The 23,353-nt window shown below is 38.8% G+C and overlaps 1 protein-coding gene across 2 annotated transcripts; it reads right to left on the bottom strand.

Annotated features, from left to right (window-relative positions):
* Positions 1 to 298: 298 nt before the first annotated feature.
* LOC129254899 (thioredoxin domain-containing protein 17-like) lies at positions 299 to 23,230 on the bottom strand. 2 transcript variants are annotated; one of them, XM_064108481.1, is made up of 4 exons: positions 22,798 to 23,230; positions 15,262 to 15,343; positions 14,061 to 14,142; positions 299 to 2,730 (listed from the first exon to the last, which is right to left on the bottom strand). In XM_064108481.1, the coding sequence occupies exons 1-4, from the start codon at positions 22,850 to 22,852 to the stop codon at positions 2,662 to 2,664; spliced, it is 288 nt and encodes a 95-aa protein (XP_063964551.1). In that variant the 5' UTR covers positions 22,853 to 23,230; the 3' UTR covers positions 299 to 2,661. The 2 variants fall into 2 exon arrangements, with proteins under 2 accessions (XP_063964551.1, XP_054749413.2); XM_054893438.2 differs by lacking the exon at positions 22,798 to 23,230 and adding an exon at positions 19,115 to 19,482.
* Positions 23,231 to 23,353: the final 123 nt, after the last annotated feature.

Genomic DNA, 23,353 nt, shown 5'->3' with positions numbered 1-23,353 from the left:
AGTTGAACCAAATACTTTAACATTTTGGAACAGACTAACTGACCAACAGGAAAAGTGATTACTAGGTCTCTGCCAATCTTTCTTCAGGTGAGACAAAAAATGATAAAGAGTTGCTCTTTCATTTTTATAAATGGTAAATGTAAATTGTAATATTCAATGATTATTTCAAATTAGACTTCAAATTAGCAATCTAAATTCTGATTATCTTTACTTTAATATGCACAGCATGTAGTATTCTAACATTATCAACATACACGATTTTCCAGAAAGTATCAAAAGAAACAACAGGAAAGCCAAATACATTATAAGCATTTTATTGAGTAATTTCTATTGTACATTCAATCCTCTTTATTTTCTTAAGCATACAACTTAAACAACAAATCATAATACCTGCATTGTACAACCTTCTCTAAAAAAAAATAGCACAATCTTCTTACAACAGTTTCAAGTAGATTGAATTATAAAATTTCATGGAATGATTGATAATGCAAAGAGTGATACATTTATACCAACTCTCTGTTGCTTAATGAGGCAGAATTTTCGATGTTTACTAATAGTTCTAAATCAATCAATATCATTCCTTTTCAGGAAGGGTTCTCCAAAAGGCCGACATACAGAATTTTAACTATTTTATTACAACTTTTATTAGTTATTTTACCAGCATGAATTTGGGCACTTAATTCATTGGACTCTGTAAAAATCCTTTACATGATCATTGTCATGGCTGGAATTAATGAAGGAATGATTGACCAAGGTCCTTCTCATTATCGGCATAAAATTCAAACAGCAAGTTGAAATGTTATGTGATTGCACTATTAAAAAACCTTGTGAGCAACTAAAGTGGACTAAGAAGTGACAATCAATTGAAAACATGTCATCATATATTTCCTTAGAGCAAAATTGTATGGACAAATTATTAAATTACATTACATTACTACAGACTACATGATCAGAATTTGGTGGCAAAGTGATAGAGGGTCCACCTCATGAACAGCAGTTTGTGGGTTCGATCCCAGCCTAGTCATACCAAAGACTTTAAAAATGGGGCCTTCTGCCTTCTTGTCAGGCTCTTGATGTATTACTATTAGACTAGAGAAGGGTAATAATAACAATAAAATGTTTGCAGGGCTCGCTGAGAGAACAGTCCACAAGAGATGAAGTGGCTACCCTTGGTGAATGAGAATTTTCTTGTTATTATTATCCTTGTTGTTGTTATTATCAATATTACTATTATTATTATTGTTCATTATTACAAATTTGTACAAAAATAACAGCCAAAAGGGTCCAAATTTCACTTTTCTCCCCCCCCCCCTTCAGGATTTCTTCAATTTCCTATACATACAGCATACAATAATACAAACATTTTTAAAACATTTTTTTTACAAGAATATAAGCCAAAAGGGTGTCAGACACTCCTCAACCCCCCACGAGGAATATTCCTTTTCAATGGATTTCAGTGGATTAGTCTCCGGACTTTGAAACAGAGGGTTGTGGGTTCAAATCCCAGCCATGGCGTAATTTCCTTCAGCAAGGAATTCATCCACAGTGTGCTGCACTGGACCCAGGTGAGGTAAATGGGTACCGGCAGGAAGTAATTCCTCAAAAAAGCTGTGTGCACCGAATAGGTAGCCTAGCTTAGCCGGGTAATAGCAGGGCCCGCTGGGAGAACAGTTTTCGGAACTGAAGTGGCTATCCTGGGTAAATATACCTTTATTATTATTATTATATTATAAGTTTGCCCTTTAGCATGTTAGTACTCATTAAATGTGTACATCGGGCTGAAATTAATACACCTAAAATATATAAAATTCACTGAGCAAAATGCTGAAAAATTCATCAAAATCTGATAACAAATTACAAAGTCATTGAATTTTGAAGCTTAACAGTAGGCCTATTTTGTGAAACCATATGCCTACCATCATGAAAAAGCAATAGGTGAACTGATAACATCATGTCCCCATTCTTATAATAATTCCCTATTTTCATACACGAGTGTATGATATGTTTCCCCTTTGACAAAATAGTGTGACAGTGTTATCTTACACATTAAGTCAATAGTAAAACATTTTTTTCTATTCTTTCAAGACAAAATTTGAATTAGAATTTCAAATAATAAAATACAACAGAATAAGTGGGGATATGACATCACCAGGCGTTTCATTGTATCATATACAACTGCTTCATCAAATTAATGCAAACATTTAAAATTTCATTATATTGTTATTCCTTGATGAAATTGTCAGTGTTTGTCTGATTTTACTTATTATCTGTTCAAACAGATTGAGTTCACTTTGAGTTCACTTTGCATACATTAGTTGTTGGTATGTCAGCAAACCTCTGGCAAGCATTCAGGATGTCAAGAACTTTGTTTTGAACGTGCGCTGTATGTAAAAGCTTTAACTAAAGTTTATTGGATTAGGTTTTTTCGAAATCTGATCAGCCAAAGAAGGGCCAATGAATCTTCATTTACATTTATATGTTATGCAAATCATGATTTATTGCTTAATGCATCATATTCCCTTAATATGTTGCTTACTGATTTTTTTTATATTCTCAATGACTTTGTGCAAGGAGCACCTGGTTCCCAAAGGCAACAGATTAACTGATGTTGGCTGAAGTTTGGTCTTGGACCCAAAGCTGGACCAGAAGAATCCATCATGATCAGTCATCTTGGAAGAACATCTCAACAAGATCAGCATTGGAACAGTCTTCCTCAACTAGTTTCTTGGGCTAAAATAATCAATGGAAAGACAGATGGAATAAAAGAAGAACAAATTTTAAATTGACTAAGGTTGGTTATTAATCATAGCATGATACAATATAAAGGAATGAAGGATGAAGAAAAAGAATAAGGCGAGTTAGGCAACAATGGAAATGATAGACAGGATGAGGGAATAAATATTAAAAAATATGCAAACTTGCAGACAAAACTAAAAAGCAAGTGAAATTTAAAAAAAAAGTTAAGCAAATGAAAGAGCAGTAAAAGATGGGCAAATTTTTTCAAGACGGGTAATATCAACCAGAAAGTACAATAAAATATGTCTCAATCCAATAGATGCCTTTATAATGCATGCACAAAATGACTGCTAATATAAGGGAATTTTTAAATACATAATTTTCTTTCCTGAAACAAAATAGACATAAAATAATCATTTCACATCAATACACTTGAGATACAAACAATGCAGTGTTTGTGAAGATATGGCAGACTTAACTAGGGCTAAGTTGAAAGGGGTGGTCACGAGTGACCATCTGACATTGCCAGTCACTGGCCCAACTTCTTCCAAACCTGTGGACTTCTCAAGTAAAGGACAAGGTGGTTCTCAAATCACGAGTCTCGCCTGATTTTGTTATTGTGAGGCCCCTCCAAAGATAGGGCACCCCTACAAAATTCACTCAGCTTTACATATTCACATATACCATCCATTTATTTTCAGTGTATTATATAACCCTCAGTTAGAACACTTGCACACCCCTATTTTATAGTGGAGCAACCCAAAACCTCCATCTCAGTTGTCAAGCATGTGGTTGGTCATCATTACCTTGTTGATGCCCATACAAACTACATGTGACTGACAATTGTTTCTCTCTTCATTATTATTTACAGGTAAGAAAAGATACATTGTTATTGTTATTATTACTCAAAACTGTTGTAGAGATATATGCTGTTAATGTGATTGTGATGATACGTTTGTTGTATATGTCTTCCTGAGAGTATATAGACTGATTGGATAGGATGAACATTATAATTGAGAGTATACTGTTATATATCACTGACATCTCAATACAGAGATATTCACCAATAGTTAGAACATATATATTATTAGCTATAGTTGTTACTGAGGCTTTTGATATAGAAATAGAAATAGGCATTGATCAGTATATTATTTTGATATTTCTTTCTAAATGTGTACTTGAACTGTATATAATATTAGATTCGGTACTAAGAGGTGCATGGGCATTATATACCTGTACTGCATACTCTTGTTCTTTGTTCTTCTCAAGAAAGTATCTGTTATCAACGTGTTATGTAAATAGGCTCTTCAACTTTCAGCTTGTTACCTTGACTCCTGGAACTTGTGTTTACTTTTAAGAGATGTTAGGAGTTAGTGGTAGATTAGGAGTTATTAAGCCATATAGCATGCTGGAAGACAGTGGTAGTATGTTAGTGTATATTGGTTAGTGATTCCAAGAGTGAGAGAGTTAACTTAGAGAGAATTAAGGGATCACCTCAGAAATGGCAAGGGATTCTTTTTGGATGTCAGAACAAAGAAAGTTCTCGACTTGTACGTAAAAGTTCCATAAGAATCAGGGACCATCTTAACAGTTTAGATCTGAGGCTTTAGGATGTATTCCCCTGTATCCATTGGCCATGCGTTCTCTTATCATTTAGTCTAGTAGTTCAGACTTTATTTCTTTAATGTTTGGTTATTAGAATTAGAGATTATTAATAAGAATTAGGAGATATTCTAACATGTAATTTAGACTGAATGTTAGACGTTTAGTTGTATTGATTAGTAGTTACATTCGTTATTATCTAAGTATGTTAAAGAACAAGTAAATATAATCATAAGTTGAGAAATTAGTTTGATAGATAATGTATTTCCTTGATATTGATTGTTATTTGACATGGTTCTTGTGACATTCTTTTTAATAAACGTATGATCATTACCTTGTTGATGCCCATACAAACTACATGTGACTGACAATTGTTTCTCTCTTCATTATTATTTACAGTATTACAGTTTAACGCCCATCCCACCCAGGGAGGGGTAACATTTTGGCGACCCTGCCAGGACAGCATCATTAGATGTAAATCTTCACGACTGCTGTCTATGGACGACCACCTGGAATCGGTGAGGATGCGACCACGCCCAATAGAAGCTTAAACATCTGAACTCAAATCATTGATGCTGTGAAGGTGACTGGAAGAAAGGTGTGGACAGGGAACTGTAAGACTACCTAAGAGATCTCCAAGGGCAGACCAGTGGTAGTAGAACCAGTTAGAGGATCCACAACATAGCTTTCGTCAACATGGCAGACATCGAGGATTTGGTGTTCGAGGTGGAGGAGGCGATATTTGGTCTGGCAGTAGGACAACTGCCAATGGTTTGCTCCCATCTAGCTATCCCATCATCGGAGACAGAGGGGAAGCCCAGGAAGTTTCTGGTCCGTCGACTTCAACGGCTAGTGAGGGAGCTCGGAGATAACGAGGAGGCTGGTGCAGCCACCTTGGCTGCATTAAAGGACAGTTTGCAAGGGTTGAAGGACGAGAGTCCAGAAGAGGTACTAGACCAGCACATGCCTGTTGAAAGAGATGTGGTGGAGGAGAAGCCTTCAATTGCAGTTCCGGTTCAACCCATGCAGATGATCAGAAAGGAGCTGCGAATCAGCGGCCAAGTGGGTGATTCAAGTCACAAGGACAGGCTAACTCTATCTAGTCTCAACCACCAGATAGATGCAGCCCTTTTGAAAGGATATTCAGAAGCTGAGGTGGTGGAGAGTGTTTTAAAGGCCATTCACCCCAGCCTAAGGCTTCGATCGTATTTGGAAAGCTGCTCCAACCTCAATCTCGGGACTCTCAAGGCATTCTTGAAATCGCATTATCAGGAGCAGGATGCAACTGAATTATATCAAGAGCTTTCGCAGGCAACCCAGGGGAAGACGGAATCAGCGCAGAGCTTCGTGATGCGGGCTCTGGATCTGCGTCAGCGGATAATCCGGGCCTCCGAGGACACAACCACTGGGCTGAAATATGACGTCAGCCTTGTGCAGAATATGTTCGTCCACACGATCATTACTGGGCTGTGCAATGACCAGATCAGACAAGATCTTAAATCATCTTTGTCTGTCACAACCAGTGATGAGGAACTCCTGGAAAAATTGCACACTGCAGTTGCCCTGGAATCAAAGCGGCAACTGAAAGCTGGGATCCGACCCGCAGCACGGGTGAATGTCATCACTGAGGACAACGCAGAACAACCTGCAAAACAAAAAAATAAGAGCCAGCACCCGGAGTTCGAGATGATGAAGGGCTTTGCGGCACAACTGGCTGAACTCAAAGCGTGTGTGGCAGCCTTGCAGGATCGGACACCCGCACCTGGACAAACGCCGGCAGATGGCAGGCCTCCCCGGCCTAAGGGATGTGAGAGATGCCGAGAGCAAGGTCGGGGAAATGACTGCCGTCACTGTTTCAAGTGTGGTTCATCTGAACATTATGCCCGTGGATGCAGGAAGAGGAACCAGGGAAACGGGCAAGGGTCAACCCGAGGGGACCGGGTTTAACCCTAATTGATCAGCTCCCCAAAGAGAATGTGACTTTGAACCAGATGTACGTAACCCCAAGACACCGGAAACTTGTTGAACTCGTTGGAGAACGTTGCCTGGTAAAATGCACAATGAACGCCATTGATGCAACAGCATTGTGGGACACAGGAGCCCAGGTGTCTGTGGTGACGGAGGCATGGTGGAAAGAAAAGCTACCTGATGTTGCTCTTCAGAAGGTAGAAGATCTACTTGGACGTGGACTCAGAGTGGCAGCTGCAAATGAGACTGTCATGCCTTACATTGGATGGATTCCGATTGATTTGCAGTTGTCCTCTAGGAGCCCAACGTTATCGGTGCCATTCCTTGTTGCTACAGATGACCTCCGAGAACCCATCATCGGCTCCAACGTCATCGGAGAGGTAATTAACAACTTCAATGGTGATCAAATCCCACTCAGTACTCTACAAGCATCAATTCCAAACCTATCCCAAGACAAGGCCCTAAAGTTGTTGAACGTCATCAAAGCAAGGGAGACTGAAGAGATCTGCTGTGTGCGGACTGGAAGATCAGTTGTGAGAGTTCCAGCGAACTCAACAATCAACCTAGCTACCAGAGTACGAGCCAGGTCTAACATCAAAGACACCCAAGTCTTATTTGAGCCCAACTGTGATGGCGAGTGGCCTGAGGGACTAGAGATTGAGCCGTATCTACTGCGACTTTCTCAAGGGAACTCCTGCCGGATTCACATTCCTGTTTCGAATCATTCCGACCGACCACTCATCATTCCAAGCCGCACTATACTAGGCCAGGTGCTCCATGTTCGGTCTGTTTTGCCTGGCTACCCTCCACCTGCACATGATGAGATGATTGTTAACTCTAGTTCAGTGTCTGCAGAGTCTGCCGATTCTTCAAACAAAGACCCGACATTTCAACTCCCCCACTTGCCTGAGGAGCAGAGATCGGCAGTGCAGGAGTTACTCAGACAGGAAGAGGCGAGTTTCTCCAAGGGCGACAAAGATATGGGTTCAATTCCTGAATTGCAGATGACTCTCAGACTAAGCGACGATACTCCAGTGCAGCGTACTTACCAGTCGATACCACGTCCATTGTATCAGGAAGTAAAACTGTACCTGCAGGATCTCCTGGATAGAGGGTGGATCACAAAGTCAGAGTCCCCCTATGCCTCTCCGGTAGTCTGCGTGAGAAAGAAAGATGGAGGATTACGTCTCTGCATTGACTATCGTGAGCTGAACCGGAAGACGATTCCTGATAGACAGCCGATCCCTCGTATGCAGGATATCCTTGACAGTCTCGGAGGAAATCGCTGGTTTACTACTCTGGACCAGGGTAAGGCGTACCACCAAGGCTACATGGCAGAAGAGAGTCAACCAATGACAGCATTCGTAACTCCATGGGGACTTCATGAATGGAAACGGATTCCATTTGGGTTACGGAATGCACCAGCAACCTACCAGAGATGTATGGAAACAATCCTTGATGGCTTAAATCACAACATCTGCGAGGTATATCTTGATGATATAATCGTGTATAGCCAGAGCTTTGAAGAACATCTCACACATCTTAAAACTGTCCTGCGACGCCTAAGTGAGCATGGGGTGAAGCTGAAACCATCGAAGTGTAGCCTCTTCCAGAGCGAAGTCAAGTTCCTGGGAAGAATTATCTCAGCAGATGGATATCGAGCGGACCCCAAGGAGACACAGGCCCTCACAACCATCAGAGATAAGAAGCCAGAGACGGTAGGTGATCTGAGGAAACTTCTGGGTCTCACAGGCTACTACCGAAGGTATCTTCAGGACTATGCCAAGCGGGCGAAGCCACTATATGAGCTTCTAAAATCACAGAACCCACCAAGTACCCCGAAGCCTAGAGCAAAGTCTAAGGCGGGAAAGAAGCAGCAACATGGCCAAGCTCCATCCAGTACCAGAATTATATGGACTCAGAAACATCAAGCTGTTATCGACTCTATGATTGAGGAACTAATCAACCCACCTGTCATGACCTACCCAGATTTTGACCAGGAATTTATACTTCACACAGATGCATCACAGGAAGGTCTTGGTGCTGTGCTTTATCAGAAAAGAGAAGGAATGTTGCGTGTAATAGCATATGGATCACGGACCTTGACCCCGGCAGAGAAGAATTATCATCTCCATTCCGGGAAGTTGGAATTTCTTGCTCTGAAATGGGCCGTAACAGATCATTTCAGGAGCTACCTCCTCTATGCAAAGAACTTTGTGGTCTACACCGACAACAACCCACTCACGTACATCCTTTCAACAGCCAAGTTGAATGCGATAGGGCACAGATGGGTAGGTGAGTTGGCAGACTTCAACTTCACCATTCGCTATAGACCTGGCAAGCAGAATGGAGATGCGGACGCTCTCTCCAGGATGCCAAATGACCCGGAAGATGCTAACCAGACCTTCTCGGAAGAGATCTCGCCGGATGTCATGGGAGCAGCCATTCAGGGGGTTCAGACAACAGAGCATCCATATTTCTCCTTAGCCCAGTCTCTACCTCTTGATGTCGGAATTACAGGAATAGATGCAGAGATGCAACCAGCTATCTTCAGTCCAGACGAAATCAGAAGAGCCCAAGCGGAAGATCCTGCTATCTCTAGAATTCTATCTTACAAAAAGAAAGATAGATGGCCTAAGACTCAGGAGAGAAATGGTGAATCCAAGAACACCACCACAATGATGCATGAATGGAGAAATCTGAGGATGGGAGACGACGGGATTCTCCGACGACACACTAAAACCAAGACACAACTAGTTGTACCTGAAAAGTGGTGGTCCCTCATTTGTGGGGAACTCCATGAGAAGATGGGACATCTGGCCACAGACAGGACACTCCATCTCGCTAGGGATCGTTTCTACTGGCCCCATATGGAGAACTACATTAGCACCCACATCGCTAGCAGGTGTAGCTGTGTCAAGCAGAAAGTACCAACCAGACAACCCAAGGCTCCACTCGTTCCAATCGTCACCACTGAACCATTTGAACTTGTCAGCATTGACTTCCTTCATCTTGAGAAAAGTAAAGGAGGGTTCGAATATATTCTCGTCGTCATGGATCATTTCACGAGATTTGCTCAAGCATATCCAACTTCAAACAAGTCTGGGCGAACTGCTGCTGACAAAATCTTCAATGATTTTGTACTGAAGTTTGGCTATCCGAGGCGTCTCCACCATGATCAAGGCCGGGAATTCGAAAACAATCTCTTCGCCAGGCTGAGGGAGCTGACAGGTGTTGGGCACTCGAGAACTACTCCGTACCATCCCCAGGGAAATGGACAAGTGGAACGCTTCAATCGCACCCTGCTGTCTATGCTGAGAACTCTCACTGAAGAACAGAAGCAAGATTGGAGACAGCATCTGAACAAAGTAATCCATGCCTATAACAACACCAGGCATGAGACTACTGGGTTTTCTCCACACTACCTTCTCTTTGGGCACTCTCCTCGACTGCCGATTGACTTGGCCTTCGGTTTGACCCCTGCTCAGTCCATTCCGCCTCGTGACCTCGGAGAGTATGTGCGGAAATGGAAGGACAGACTCAATGAGGCTTATGCTATTGCCAGGAAGAATGCACAGAAGTCGTCAGAGAAAGCAAAGCAGCATCATGACCGGAAGACTACTGCCAGCATCATTCTTTCTCCTGGAGATCGAGTTCTCATAAAAAACTGTAAACCAAGAAATGGTCCGGGTAAGCTGAGAGCTTATTTTGAAGATGAGATCTACGTGGTAGTTTCGAGAAAGGATGACTTGCCAGTGTATGAGCTGCGACCTGAGAGTGGTGAAAAGAGAACCAGGACTCTTCACCGGAATCTTCTTTTTCCCTGTGACTCTTTGGACAGCAGCCAGACGACACAACTTCCTACCACAACTAGGAAGGTTAACAGACGCTCTATTAGGAAGGAAGAACAACTTGAGCAATTCCATCAAGCAGAATTAGACAGCTCAGATGACGAAGATGCGTACTTGACTGAGTATTATCGTCGAGCAGCTTCTGATGCACAGGAAGAGACATCCAGGGTAGACTCGCCGGTGGCAGAGCAGGCACCTTTAGACTGCTCTGACCCGGTTGAGGACGTTCCTCTGCGAATTCCTGAACCTGAGGACTGTCTCTATGAGGGCACCAGGCTTGATGAAAGTACTACTTCTGAAGGAGGTCAACCTCTACCAGACCCGACAGCGACTGTAGATAGAAACCAGCCACCAGTGGAAGCATCTGGGTATCCCAGAGCTGATGCTTATCTTGATATGCAGCCAACCGGACTGGAGGAGATGCAGCCTGTCGACAACCCAACAGACCAGGTCCTTACACCGGATGAGGTTAACTTGCCACGATGGCCTGCAAGGGATCGACGACCTCCTAACCAATTCACCTACAGTGGACTTGGAGAACCAGACATGCAAAGTATGAACTCGAATATAGGTGGAATGTATGTCCACATGCCTCCACAACAGACGGTGTATTCCCCAGAATATGTGCCAAACAGTAATAGCATTTACTCTTACCCCAACCAAGGTGGAGTATATCTAAACCAACCGTCCCAGTATTCCATGCTGAATCAGCATGTGTACCCGAACTTCGTGTGCTGAAGAACTCTTGATTGAAAATCATTTCCGAAATTGATAGTTTTGGAAGAACTTTTTAATGATCAGATAGAGATTTGTTTTGGGAGATGAGATGCACAGAGACTTAAATTAGACACTGCGCAGTTGGGATAGAGACATAGGCATTTCTAAATTTCCTTTTTTTTTTTATAGTTATATAGCTATGAAATGTAGAATGCATTAGTTATCAGGCATCTCTCTCAAGTGATTTTTTTTTAATGGACTGCTCAAGCACACTAATGTGTTGTGTGAATTATTTTTTTCGTATAAAGATCTAATTGATCGAGAGTTGTATACTATCAGGAAAGGCCGCCTGGTATGTTTACACTTTTCATGCAATGTTCTTGAACTTGTGATATTTAGGATATTATTCTTCTGCGAAAATTCATTGAGTAGACATGTGTTTATACACGACCATTTTGCATACAAATTGTAGAATTTTGTGTCAGGAGTAATCCCCTTGATAAATTGGACAGCTATTTTGTATCAATATATATATATATTTTTTTCGTTGATTACCATCTATGTATTTGTTACTTGTAAATATTGTTGTAAATGTCGAGGACGACATTTCTTTGAGGAGGGAAATATGTGAGGCCCCTCCAAAGATAGGGCACCCCTACAAAATTCACTCAGCTTTACATATTCACATATACCATCCATTTATTTTCAGTGTATTATATAACCCTCAGTTAGAACACTTGCACACCCCTATTTTATAGTGGAGCAACCCAAAACCTCCATCTCAGTTGTCAAGCATGTGGTTGGTCATCATTACCTTGTTGATGCCCATACAAACTACATGTGACTGACAATTGTTTCTCTCTTCATTATTATTTACAGGTAAGAAAAGATACATTGTTATTGTTATTATTACTCAAAACTGTTGTAGAGATATATGCTGTTAATGTGATTGTGATGATACGTTTGTTGTATATGTCTTCCTGAGAGTATATAGACTGATTGGATAGGATGAACATTATAATTGAGAGTATACTGTTATATATCACTGACATCTCAATACAGAGATATTCACCAATAGTTAGAACATATATATTATTAGCTATAGTTGTTACTGAGGCTTTTGATATAGAAATAGAAATAGGCATTGATCAGTATATTATTTTGATATTTCTTTCTAAATGTGTACTTGAACTGTATATAATATTAGATTCGGTACTAAGAGGTGCATGGGCATTATATACCTGTACTGCATACTCTTGTTCTTTGTTCTTCTCAAGAAAGTATCTGTTATCAACGTGTTATGTAAATAGGCTCTTCAACTTTCAGCTTGTTACCTTGACTCCTGGAACTTGTGTTTACTTTTAAGAGATGTTAGGAGTTAGTGGTAGATTAGGAGTTATTAAGCCATATAGCATGCTGGAAGACAGTGGTAGTATGTTAGTGTATATTGGTTAGTGATTCCAAGAGTGAGAGAGTTAACTTAGAGAGAATTAAGGGATCACCTCAGAAATGGCAAGGGATTCTTTTTGGATGTCAGAACAAAGAAAGTTCTCGACTTGTACGTAAAAGTTCCATAAGAATCAGGGACCATCTTAACAGTTTAGATCTGAGGCTTTAGGATGTATTCCCCTGTATCCATTGGCCATGCGTTCTCTTATCATTTAGTCTAGTAGTTCAGACTTTATTTCTTTAATGTTTGGTTATTAGAATTAGAGATTATTAATAAGAATTAGGAGATATTCTAACATGTAATTTAGACTGAATGTTAGACGTTTAGTTGTATTGATTAGTAGTTACATTCGTTATTATCTAAGTATGTTAAAGAACAAGTAAATATAATCATAAGTTGAGAAATTAGTTTGATAGATAATGTATTTCCTTGATATTGATTGTTATTTGACATGGTTCTTGTGACATTCTTTTTAATAAACGTATGATCATTACCTTGTTGATGCCCATACAAACTACATGTGACTGACAATTGTTTCTCTCTTCATTATTATTTACAGTATTACAGTTTAACGCCCATCCCACCCAGGGAGGGGTAACATTATCAATAAAACATGCAATATGATATTTTGCCACCTAGATGACGTAAGTGGAAATTTTCAAATTTCTTGTTTTTGAATAAAATATAATTTTGAATTAAAACTCACATGGAACTTCATTAATTCCAAGGGGGTTTATATTCAACCTCCAAAAATCTGTCAAACATATATACGCATCTCTTTATAGGACAATCTCAACAACACAAAAACAAGATATAAATGGGATATATCTCTTTTCTTTTACTTATTCAATTTGACAACAAACTATTGTTTGTTTTGAAAAAAAATCAGATAGATAATCTGAAGGTTATTTAAAAAATAGTCAATATACTATCAAAAATACACCTAAGCCAAAAAAATTGCAACAAAATATTTTTCAATGGTTTTTCATACTATTTGACGTCAGGAATAACATACTAAAAATCTACCGAAATCCCTGGGAAATATGGCGTCCAAGATGGCCATCATTCACTGAAAATGTACATAACTGACTCATTATCCACCCTAGACATCCTATTGCATATTCCATGGTTTGGGGGTAAAAAATCTGTTGATACAGGTAAGAGTGAATATAAGCATTCTAGAGTATACCTGGGAATCCAAGATGGCATCCAAAATGGATGCTGTAGCCTAAATATTCACAATTCATCTATTAATTACGTTAATGTCTTTAATTTGGTTTCTATTCAATGGTTTTGACTTTTGAGGGTCAAGTTGTACACTGGGACAAGTTACGAGGACAGTGAGTGGTCCAGTTTGTCCAAAAATCAAAGATGACTTCGAAAAAGGCTACTGATACTTAAATGGGCATGGTTCATTTTGTATCCGCTTGGGAGATAGGATTTTAATGTCTGAACAATAGTTTTAAGGGTCAAATAAAACATTGGGACAAATTACAAGGACAGTCAGTGGTCCAGTATGTCCAAAAGTCAAAGATGGCTTCAAAAAATGGAGTCTAAAATGGCTGCTATTACTTACAAATGGACAGAGTTCATTTAATATATGCCTGGGAGATTTGAGTTTGGTGTCTAAACCAGGGTCATTGGGACAAATTACAAGTTGCAGTAATGATGAATACCAAAGACATAACATTATTGAGAGTTCACAAGAAGTCAGATTTGTCAAAATTTATACTTACTGAGTTCATTTGCAGTAGTGTTGGAACACCTTTTAATCGTAGTTTCTCATTCACGCGAAACTCATTGTTAGGGTCCTTCCAGCTGTATTAACAGAACAAAATAATATTTGTTTATAAATAATACAAAATATAATAAATACAGGAAAATTAATGATTTAAATACTTTTTTTTAATGAAATAACAAGCTTATTATAAATAGGAATCAAAGCTTCTCTAAAGCTTTAATTAAAGTTAAATAGTGTGAATTAAAACATTCCAATCTTACAATATAGTACGGTAATCATCTCTTCATCTTCTGATTCTGTCAATTTAAATTTTATATCGGAGGGTGATGATTTTGTGACATCACATAAATTTCCATTTATAAATGGTTCATGACTAAGAATAGCTTCCCTTATGAGCATGCATAAAGTATATTGAATGCTGCTACTAATTTAAAGGCATGGATTGGCTTTAAAGCCAATGCCATCTTGGGTTCAATGAAGACTGCCTCCAGACCTCTCTATCCAGCATTACTGTTCTTAGTTCATATGCTATCAAGGCCTGGGTCTGAAAGCACCAGTGGTAAAACCATTTTGAACTTTCTTAGTATTTTTTCATGGTAATAGTAATACATAACAAATGGGGGCTTTGCAAGTGATGTCACAATATATCAAAACTTTAACAATCTATAAATCTATCTTATGTATATTCTTTGGTGGATTCAAACAAAACCTAATTTTCTGCTTTTAGATTGAATTTCAAAATATTTTTTGTAGTACTTTTGCATCAGCAGGTTAGTAAGTATTCAAAACATTTTAAGGTGTTGATAGGGCAAGAGAATTTGGTTAAAAACATTTTGACCAATGATGTTTTCCTCATTTTGTGAGGTTGAACAAGTGTGGGATAAATACCTGCATGTATTCAGAATGACAATGCCTATTTGGCTAAATTAGAATTAAAGTATATAAACATTCTTAATAATCATATTCTTCAATTGCATGTTACAACTTTCACCAACCTGTATCTCTGATTTCTTCAACTTCTAAATAATAATAACAATAATAATTAAAGATTTGTACAGCGCACATATCTGTCGATGACACTCAAGTTGCACAATGACCCTCAAGGCAGCACAATGACACTCTTTCAGGACAACTTGTCATTATAGTGGGATTTTCTTGATTTTTTTGTGGGAGTGTTGGGATGTTCTACTGATTACCTTGTTCGGTCTCCTACAGAGCATTTAATAAAGACTGCATCCTCTGGTGCTCCTGCTAATCCTTTTTCAATAACTGGTTCAGCTATATAGGGATACAGTGTACAAAAGAAAGACTGGGTTATTCCGACACCTAAAACAAAGAGTATTGATTCTTATTTGGAAATTGCACCAAGGTAGTTGATTATTAGATTTTTTCAAGCTTCAATCATACTAAAACCAATATTTGGTTTTAAAAAATGGTTTCAACTGTAAAAATAAATGGTTAAATTTGTATTAGTTCCCTGTACAAAGTGGAAGAGTGACATCAGTCTATGGAGGTGGTGTAGTGAAGCAAGATAAAGACGTATATTTTAGTTCTTTAAAATTGGGTATAATGCTACACCACACAAGGGTTCATTAACATCTTGCCTGTGAGGAATCTACAGGTACTACGCTATGCCAATTCTGCACACAGCACAAAATTTTTTTAATCATTAAAATATCACTTTGTGACTAAAATTACTAATTTCCATACAGTCGCAATTCATTTTTCATTAGTAACTTGGGAGTAATGTTTGTATTCACCAGAGCGCTCGAAAACTTGAATTTTGGGCCCTCAAAATGCTGTTTTAAAGAACAATTTATAGATAAACATTATTATTTGACAAATAAATTTAATACGTGATTATGAATAATTATTATAATTATTCATAATCACGTATTAAATTTGGGTATTTATTAAATAATAATTTTTATCTATAAATTGTTCTTCAAAACAGCATTTTGTGACATTGCTAATCGAAGGTACGTCATAACGAAGCGGTTCAAGGGTCAGACCTATTGTATTTGCTATGTTGACAAACGGATAGAGTGATCTACACGAGATCGGTCTAGTATTAAAGAAACCTCTGATTTTTGCCATTCATTTTTTATCCCTCCATACACATTAGGCGTTTGAAGGTTCAAACATCAATAAAATTCAGGTAGAACTATCAATAAACTTCACATTATAAACCGATTTCACCCTGTAAATATGGATTTCCTAGGGAAATCCATCCGGGTGTGGAGGTCTCGCTTATGCGTGTATGGAAACAGTTTCAAGGCTCCATGATGAAGAAGTATATGTAAAAATATTAAAAAATATCATCATGGAGTCCTCAAGGCTATACCCAAACCATCGGGTGATAAATACTCGCTCTCAAAAACCACTCATTCAATGAACAAGGTTATGATATAACCTTGTTCTCAGTTATATCTCCATGTGTGGCAAAATAAGGGTGGCAATGTTTGGCCTATTTTCTTTTTCTTTGGGACAAATGCTTGATTTTTGTCTACACTGACTGTTTCCATTACACCTATTCGTCATACAACTTGGCTCTTAAAGGGGAATCCAGCCTTGGCCATAAAATGTTGTGTTGGGAAGGAGAAAAATCAATTAAACAGAATGGTGAAAGTTTGAAAGAAAGCGGACAAGCAATAAGAAAGTTATAGCTGCTTTAAAATTGAGATCATTAATAGTATGTAGATTTCAAACTGGCAACTGGGTAAGTAAATTATGACAAGAGGCAAGGACAACTTTCCCATAGGCCATGTACTTTATTATCAGGGATTTGTGGTTTTCTCCTAAGTACCCATTCCCCTGGGGCAGTAATCTAAATATAACCCAGGTAGTATATTGTTTTATGTCCTCATGAAAGAAAAATGTAATTTGAAATAAAACTTTTTGGGAAAATGACATTTTAGCCATAATATGTATTGGAGTACATGGAAGAGTACGGTAGTCCTTGCCTTACATCACTGTGACATCCCATATGCGGCCAATTTGAAGTCTCCATGGGTATAGTGATTACCAATATTTACAACTTTTAAAAATTTATAACTTTCTTGTTGTTTGTCCAATATTTTTCAAACTTTCACCTATCAACTTGTCTGATTTTTCTTTTTCTTATAAAAACAAGTTTTTATTTGGGTTGGATTCTTTAAATTACTTTTTCTTAATTAAAAATAGAGATAAAAAAATTAAAATTTTCTTGCCATATTACTTTCCACCAATAGAGGGCGTACACAAAAATATGCCAAAAAATCAAGTTTTTGAGCGCTCTGGTGAATACAAAAATTATTCCCAAGTTACTAATGAAAAATAAATTGCAACTGTAAGGAAATTAGTAATTTTGGTCACAAAAGTGATATTTTAATGATTTTTTAAAGTGTGCTCTGTACAACATTGGCATACCATAATCCTACCTGTAGTCTTGTAGATTCCCCACAGGCAGGATGGTTGCAGTGAACAAGTGTAAAAAACCAGCGTCAGTGACCATGGTGACGAACTGTGTCACTTTTTGGGGGGTAAAAAGGGCAAAACGTCATGTAAAAAAGACATTAGGCATACGCTTTATCATACAATGAATTTTTTTACATGACGTGTTGGCTGTTGCCTTTACCATGTTTACTAGGCTTTATTTAGTTTAATTAAAATCCCTGATTTGATCACTTGCCACTTGGACCACTCATTCAATGACATGAATGAACAAGGTCAAGGTTATGATATATGCTTGGACCAAATTTCTTAGGGTCGCTGTATTATTGCCCGATTTTCGTTAATAATCAAACTTGAAAATTCCAAGAAATGTCTATGAATTTCGGGAAATTTGGGATTCAGTTTCGGCATGCCTCAGTTTCGGGATTTTTTTTTTTTATATATACACTCGGCAAAAAAGTTCTTGGACGCTTAGAAAACTTAAAATATTTCATATAGATATTTTATTAAAGGCAAATTATTGTATGTCAACATGACCAGACAATATTCCTCTTCCAGTATGACATGACATTTTCATGTTAACAGTCATGCATGGGCGGTTAAATGCTTTAAACAATACAAATGTCAGTAAAAGAAAATTGCAAGAAATGGACCATTCAAAAGCTAATGATCATGGCCATCCTGTAGGCATACATTCAACAATTTCAACAGGGGGTTGTCCCCATCGAGCGAACATTGTCCAAAGATTTCTGGATGACCACAATGTTCAGCGCTTGGATCCATGGCCCGCTTGTTCACCAGACATGAATCCGATTGAACACTTGTGGGATCAGCTAGGAAAATCGGTCAATCAAAGAATTCAACCAGGAGACACTCTTCAAGATGTCCAGCGTTATGTCCTGGAAGAATGGGACAAAATCACCCCAGAGCAAATTCGCTGACTTGTGACAAGCATGCGACGTCGATGTGCTGCACTCATTCAGAGCCAGGGTGAACAAACGAGATATTGAATTTTCTTTTGCTTATGCCAAGATAGTGAAATTTGACATTTTTTTCATCGACTAACTTTGACTTAAAATTCCAGTGGAATTGATGCATCCAAGGTGGATAACTTTCTCTTCTCTTTTAGAGTGGTATTTGACTTTAAAGTTTAAGTTTGCTTTAATCATTTATGGATATTTATGCTACATAAACTTTCACAACTGACAGAATGACTGATCGTTTTATTGCAATTTTCTTTTACTGACATGCTATTGACTATTGTTTAATGCCTGTAACCAGCCATGCACTGACTGATCCATTTCTTGCAATTTTCTTTTACTGACATTGCCATTGTTACTGTTATGTTAGTTTAAAACAAATTATGATGATGATTTAACCACCCATGCATGACTGTTAACATGAAAATGTCATGTCATACTGGAAGAGGAATATTGTCTGGTCATGTTGACATACAATAATTTGCCTTTAAATTTACTCAAATATCTGTATGAAATATTTTAAGTTTTCTAACTAAGTGTCCAAGAACTTTTTTTGCCGAGTGTATGTAGAAACACTGACACCAAACATACGGTACCATCACACGGGACTGAAGGAGAAAATGCAATCGGACGTTACCAGACACACAATCAGGGCACCAGCTTTCTCCTGTGGCACTATCCGATCCTCCGCAGAATAGAGCATAAACTATCTTTTGATCTTTGTGCTTGGCAACAAGCTCAAAGAAGCTCGAAAGACAATCGACACTCTCCTGTAAGACCATTTTAGTGATATTTTTTAGAGTACGGTCAGTAAAATAGCTGCACTGCGCGCGTGTACCATACTCCGGTACGGTATACGGTAAGCGCAAAAAATATAAAGAAAACCAAAAAAAAAGAGAGAGAGAGAGAGAGAGAAAGGAGGGAGGGAGGAGGAGAAAAACATAGAGGAGGGATAGCGAAAAAAGTGAACGAAATAAGGGATGGTTTAACGAAATTGAAAAAATGCAAACTTTCAGTTCATTATATAAGGGTCTAATTCTAAAGATAAAAATGTTGCTCTATAGCTCGCCTTTCCGGTTGATAATCTCACCGTGGGGCAATTTCCCGTTTTGAAGTCAATATAGATCTATATGCACAAATTCTTCCGCTCAGAATAGAATTCGAGTTTTCAGTGCTTTAAATGGCGAGAGCAGGGGCGGCGATCCTGGGAGCCGGGGGCACAGTGTCCCCCGCCCCCCCCCCCTCCCCCATATTTTGAAGCATTGAAAAAGTGCCCCTATTTTTACACAAGAAAAATACCCCGGCCTCCCCCACGAACGTGTAATAAAATGTGCCCCTTTCACCTGAGAAGGACCCATTTTATGTGTTAGCAAGTTCCATTTCTCGTATCAGAGCAAATTTTACCAAAATATAATGCCCCCTTATCACGAACATGTTCTCTGCCCTTTCACCTGAGAAGGACCCGTTTTATGCCATTAGCAAGTGTCCCTTTGCCTTCTTGTAAATGCTCTTTCTCGAATCAGTGCTCCATTCTACCCAAAAGTGCCCCCCCCCCTACGAACGTGTTCTGTGCCCCTTTCACCTGAGAAAGACAGTTTTATGTGTTAACGACTGCCCATTTTACCTTCTCATGTGTGCCTGCATGTTCAGAAAAGTTGTCCTTAAAAAAAAACTCTTTTCGTGCCAAATGGGCGCCCGGTTTCTTTATTTAGCGTCATTGCTTCCTTCTGCAAGTGCAACATTTAATCGCACAATCCCTTTCAGAATAGATTATGATTTGCCCCTTTCGCTACTTCTTTTTCTTTTGATAATAAAATCCATACCTTTTATCCCCTAATTAAGTGCCCTGTTTTAATATGCCCTTATGTAAATGATTGTATGTTGCATGCATGCACGTATGTATGTATGTATGTACGTACGTATATACGTATGTATGTATATCATTAGTGGAATAGATACGTATATAGGCCTATCCCTCTTCTCTTAATGAATTCCATCAAACAGTCCTTGGAAATCCCCTTTTTAGGTCAGTATATCAAATTAGTATTTTGAGCTCCCGCTTTGAATAAAAAAAGCTGTTCGTTCATGATTACAACAGTGCTTTAAGTTTGAATGACCAAATTTTTATTCTAAATATCAAAATGTTCAGCTCGTGCACCTAACGGTTTAGTTAGATGCCCATCTAATTGTTCATGGTTACAAAAAGTGCTTAAAATGTCCAGTTTTCAAAGTCGGAATATCATTCAGCTCGCGCTTCGCGCTCGAATCAATTATTTAATTAATACCTTTTCTATTCACGGCTTTCAAAAAACGCTCATAAAATACCCCCGGCCCCGAATTTATCTGGCCTTTCGCGCTCTCTTTGTTTTATTTGGCCTTATGAAATAGATCTTCCTTGGCTTGTTTGTAAGAATAAATATAAGATGTTAATAAACCCGTTAGTCTTTTAGTAGGACTACCCCCTCAAAAAAAAGCTTTTAATGGCCGATCGGGAAAATTGTATGAAAATATTTTCCGCCCCTATAGGCGAAAGCGGGATCCGCCCCTGCCCCCCCCCCCCCCATAGGAGATCTTGTTATCTCATCATCTCTCACACATGATAGACATAATGACGAGATCTAAGATCATGGCATCTCACAATCTCTTACTAGATCAGTCTCCCATGCGGTATAGCGACATGACGAGATCAAAGATCTTGTCATCTCATCATCTTTTCTACAGGATGTAGACAAATCGATATGATTGTCTGAACATCTAGGCTTCCATAGTAAATGGATTTCGACAAGTGTACAAAAAGTTGGCGAGATTCATTTATCAGTTTATCTCGCCAAGTCAACTTATAACCAGTTACCTTATGTCAACATGACATTGCAAGATTCGTTATCTTGCCAAGATGACTTATGAAGTATGTCAACATTCCACAAAATTAATGTTGAAGTTTAAAGGGATGTTGCAAGAATTCGCGATCATTTCGGTCCCTAAATGATTGATATGTCTTGGAACTGATTAAAAATTTGCGATTGATTGCTAATCTGCTTCTTGAAACAAGGGGGGGGGGGCGTAATTTGCTACAGCTAAAATTGGTTACATGCATATCATTTGTCAAATTACAACAGAATATTAACACTCCCTAAGTGTTTCTGAATAGTGAACCTTCGGACTATTTGAACCTTCAGCATAACGAACGTCTCCTAGTGACACTATATTTACACCTAAATGTAATTTGTTTTTTTTTAAGATAATCCTTCATTTTGCATATTCCCAATATGATTATTAGGTTTTTTTTAAGTATAGATGAATATGTGTGCCACCACGTATGGCTGACCTTCTAGTTATGATGCAAATTGTATATGGAATTTCATTTTCATTTTCATAAGGGTAGTAATACAAGTTGGCGCATGCACCACTGATCTAAACTTTGATCTATGTACACAACCTTGGCACCCTAAACTCACAAAAGAATATTTTTTTAGAGTGCAAGAGAAAATACATAGTCGCATAGTGATGGTGTAATCAGGCATGAAAATACAGCCTTGTTGGCCGAGGGAATCGTATATCATCGTCACACAATGAGTTCAAGTTTATATTGCATTACTGTATTACATTACCATTTAGGCAAACGAGAAGGGACAGAGTTTTACATTATGGACGATTCCGTATCGAGAAAGGTTTCAGTTTATCCAAAGGACTTGGGCCTAGACTTATTTATAGATTTATTGATTAATTTCATGTTTATTGGAGTTCGTCGACATAAACTCATTGCCAATTTCAAGATCGAAGCAGTACACATGGTATATGACAATTAAATTACATCGAGGAGTATCAAACACTTCACTAAGAGCCGTGATTACTACTTTTCTTCAAAGCTCTTTGGCCTATGAATCTATTGCGTTTATGTTTTTTGTTGTTGCAAATACTACACATGATATATCTCTTTCATGTTGGCTAAGCCTTTTAGCTCGATTCACATTCTTCTCACGAATACAAAGGATGTGGATACAGAGTACGTGTGTTTTAATTTTGTTTATAGGCATTCTGAACCAAACTTTGAGGGGTACATGCAGTGTAATTGATTCTCAATGTAAATGGATCGACATGTAACAAGAGTGACGGCGCCGCCTCGTCGAAGCCTTATATCGAGTCTTCGTGATCGGAACGGCTCTCTCCTAGGGACAAGTCTCGAAGAGGAAGACGAAGAACATCTGAGTTTCGAGATTGAACTCCACCACGACCAGCATTATGAAAAAGACTTCAGTATGAAGAATAAGGTGACGATTAAACAAGGCTACGGTAACCATGAATATTTCAACGATATCTTACTGCAACGAAAGGCGAGTAGCGCATCATCGTCGTCGACGACATCAGAAGGTAACATGAGTCCAATTCTCTCAACTCAAACCCGTGATCACAAGTCCTTCTCAGTTGGCGACATCGGCAAAGATATAGGTGAGCCGGGATATTTTCGAACGATGTCGTCACCGTCGACGACATCTACACCTAAACCATCCCGTACCGAAAATCAGCTTATACGTTCAAAATCAGATCCTCCACTGCCCTTGGACACATCGCCGATGTCCTCCCCGTCCCAACATCGTAAACATTCAAAAGATGAGGGCAATGATAAAAATAGCCGGCGCAGCGGAAACGGAGGACGCTCTCACAGTATGTCAGTTGCCCCAAAGGCGTCAGTAATACAAAAAGTTCGAAGCGAACACCATCACTATCATCAATATCATCATCACTTAGGAAGTCTGAAACCTTTGAGTTGGAAGTCATTGTTTGGAAAGTCACAAACACCACATGAGTCAGAGAGTTTAGATGAAGTCGATAGTAGTGGTCACATCGATCTTGTGGTTGATGAGTCGGTGGTCGAATT

This window comes from Lytechinus pictus, chromosome 2, assembly GCF_037042905.1.
Source record: "Lytechinus pictus isolate F3 Inbred chromosome 2, Lp3.0, whole genome shotgun sequence".
NCBI classification, from domain to species: domain Eukaryota; kingdom Metazoa; phylum Echinodermata; class Echinoidea; order Temnopleuroida; family Toxopneustidae; genus Lytechinus; species Lytechinus pictus.
Note: the sequence above shows the minus strand (reverse complement) of the source record. Positions and strands in the feature narration are given on the sequence as shown.

Coding starts and splice junctions, on each gene's coding strand:
- LOC129254899 (XM_054893438.2), bottom strand. CDS start 19,259: ATGGTCTTACAGGAGAGTGTCGATTGTCTTTCGAGCTTCTTTGAGCTT. Junction 14,143..15,261: donor TCTGTAGGAGACCGAACAAG/GTAATCAGTAGA, acceptor CTGTTAATACAG/CTGGAAGGACCCTAACAATG. Junction 2,731..14,060: donor CACTACTGCAAATGAACTCA/GTAAGTATAAAT, acceptor TGATTATTTTAG/CCCAAGAAACTAGTTGAGGA.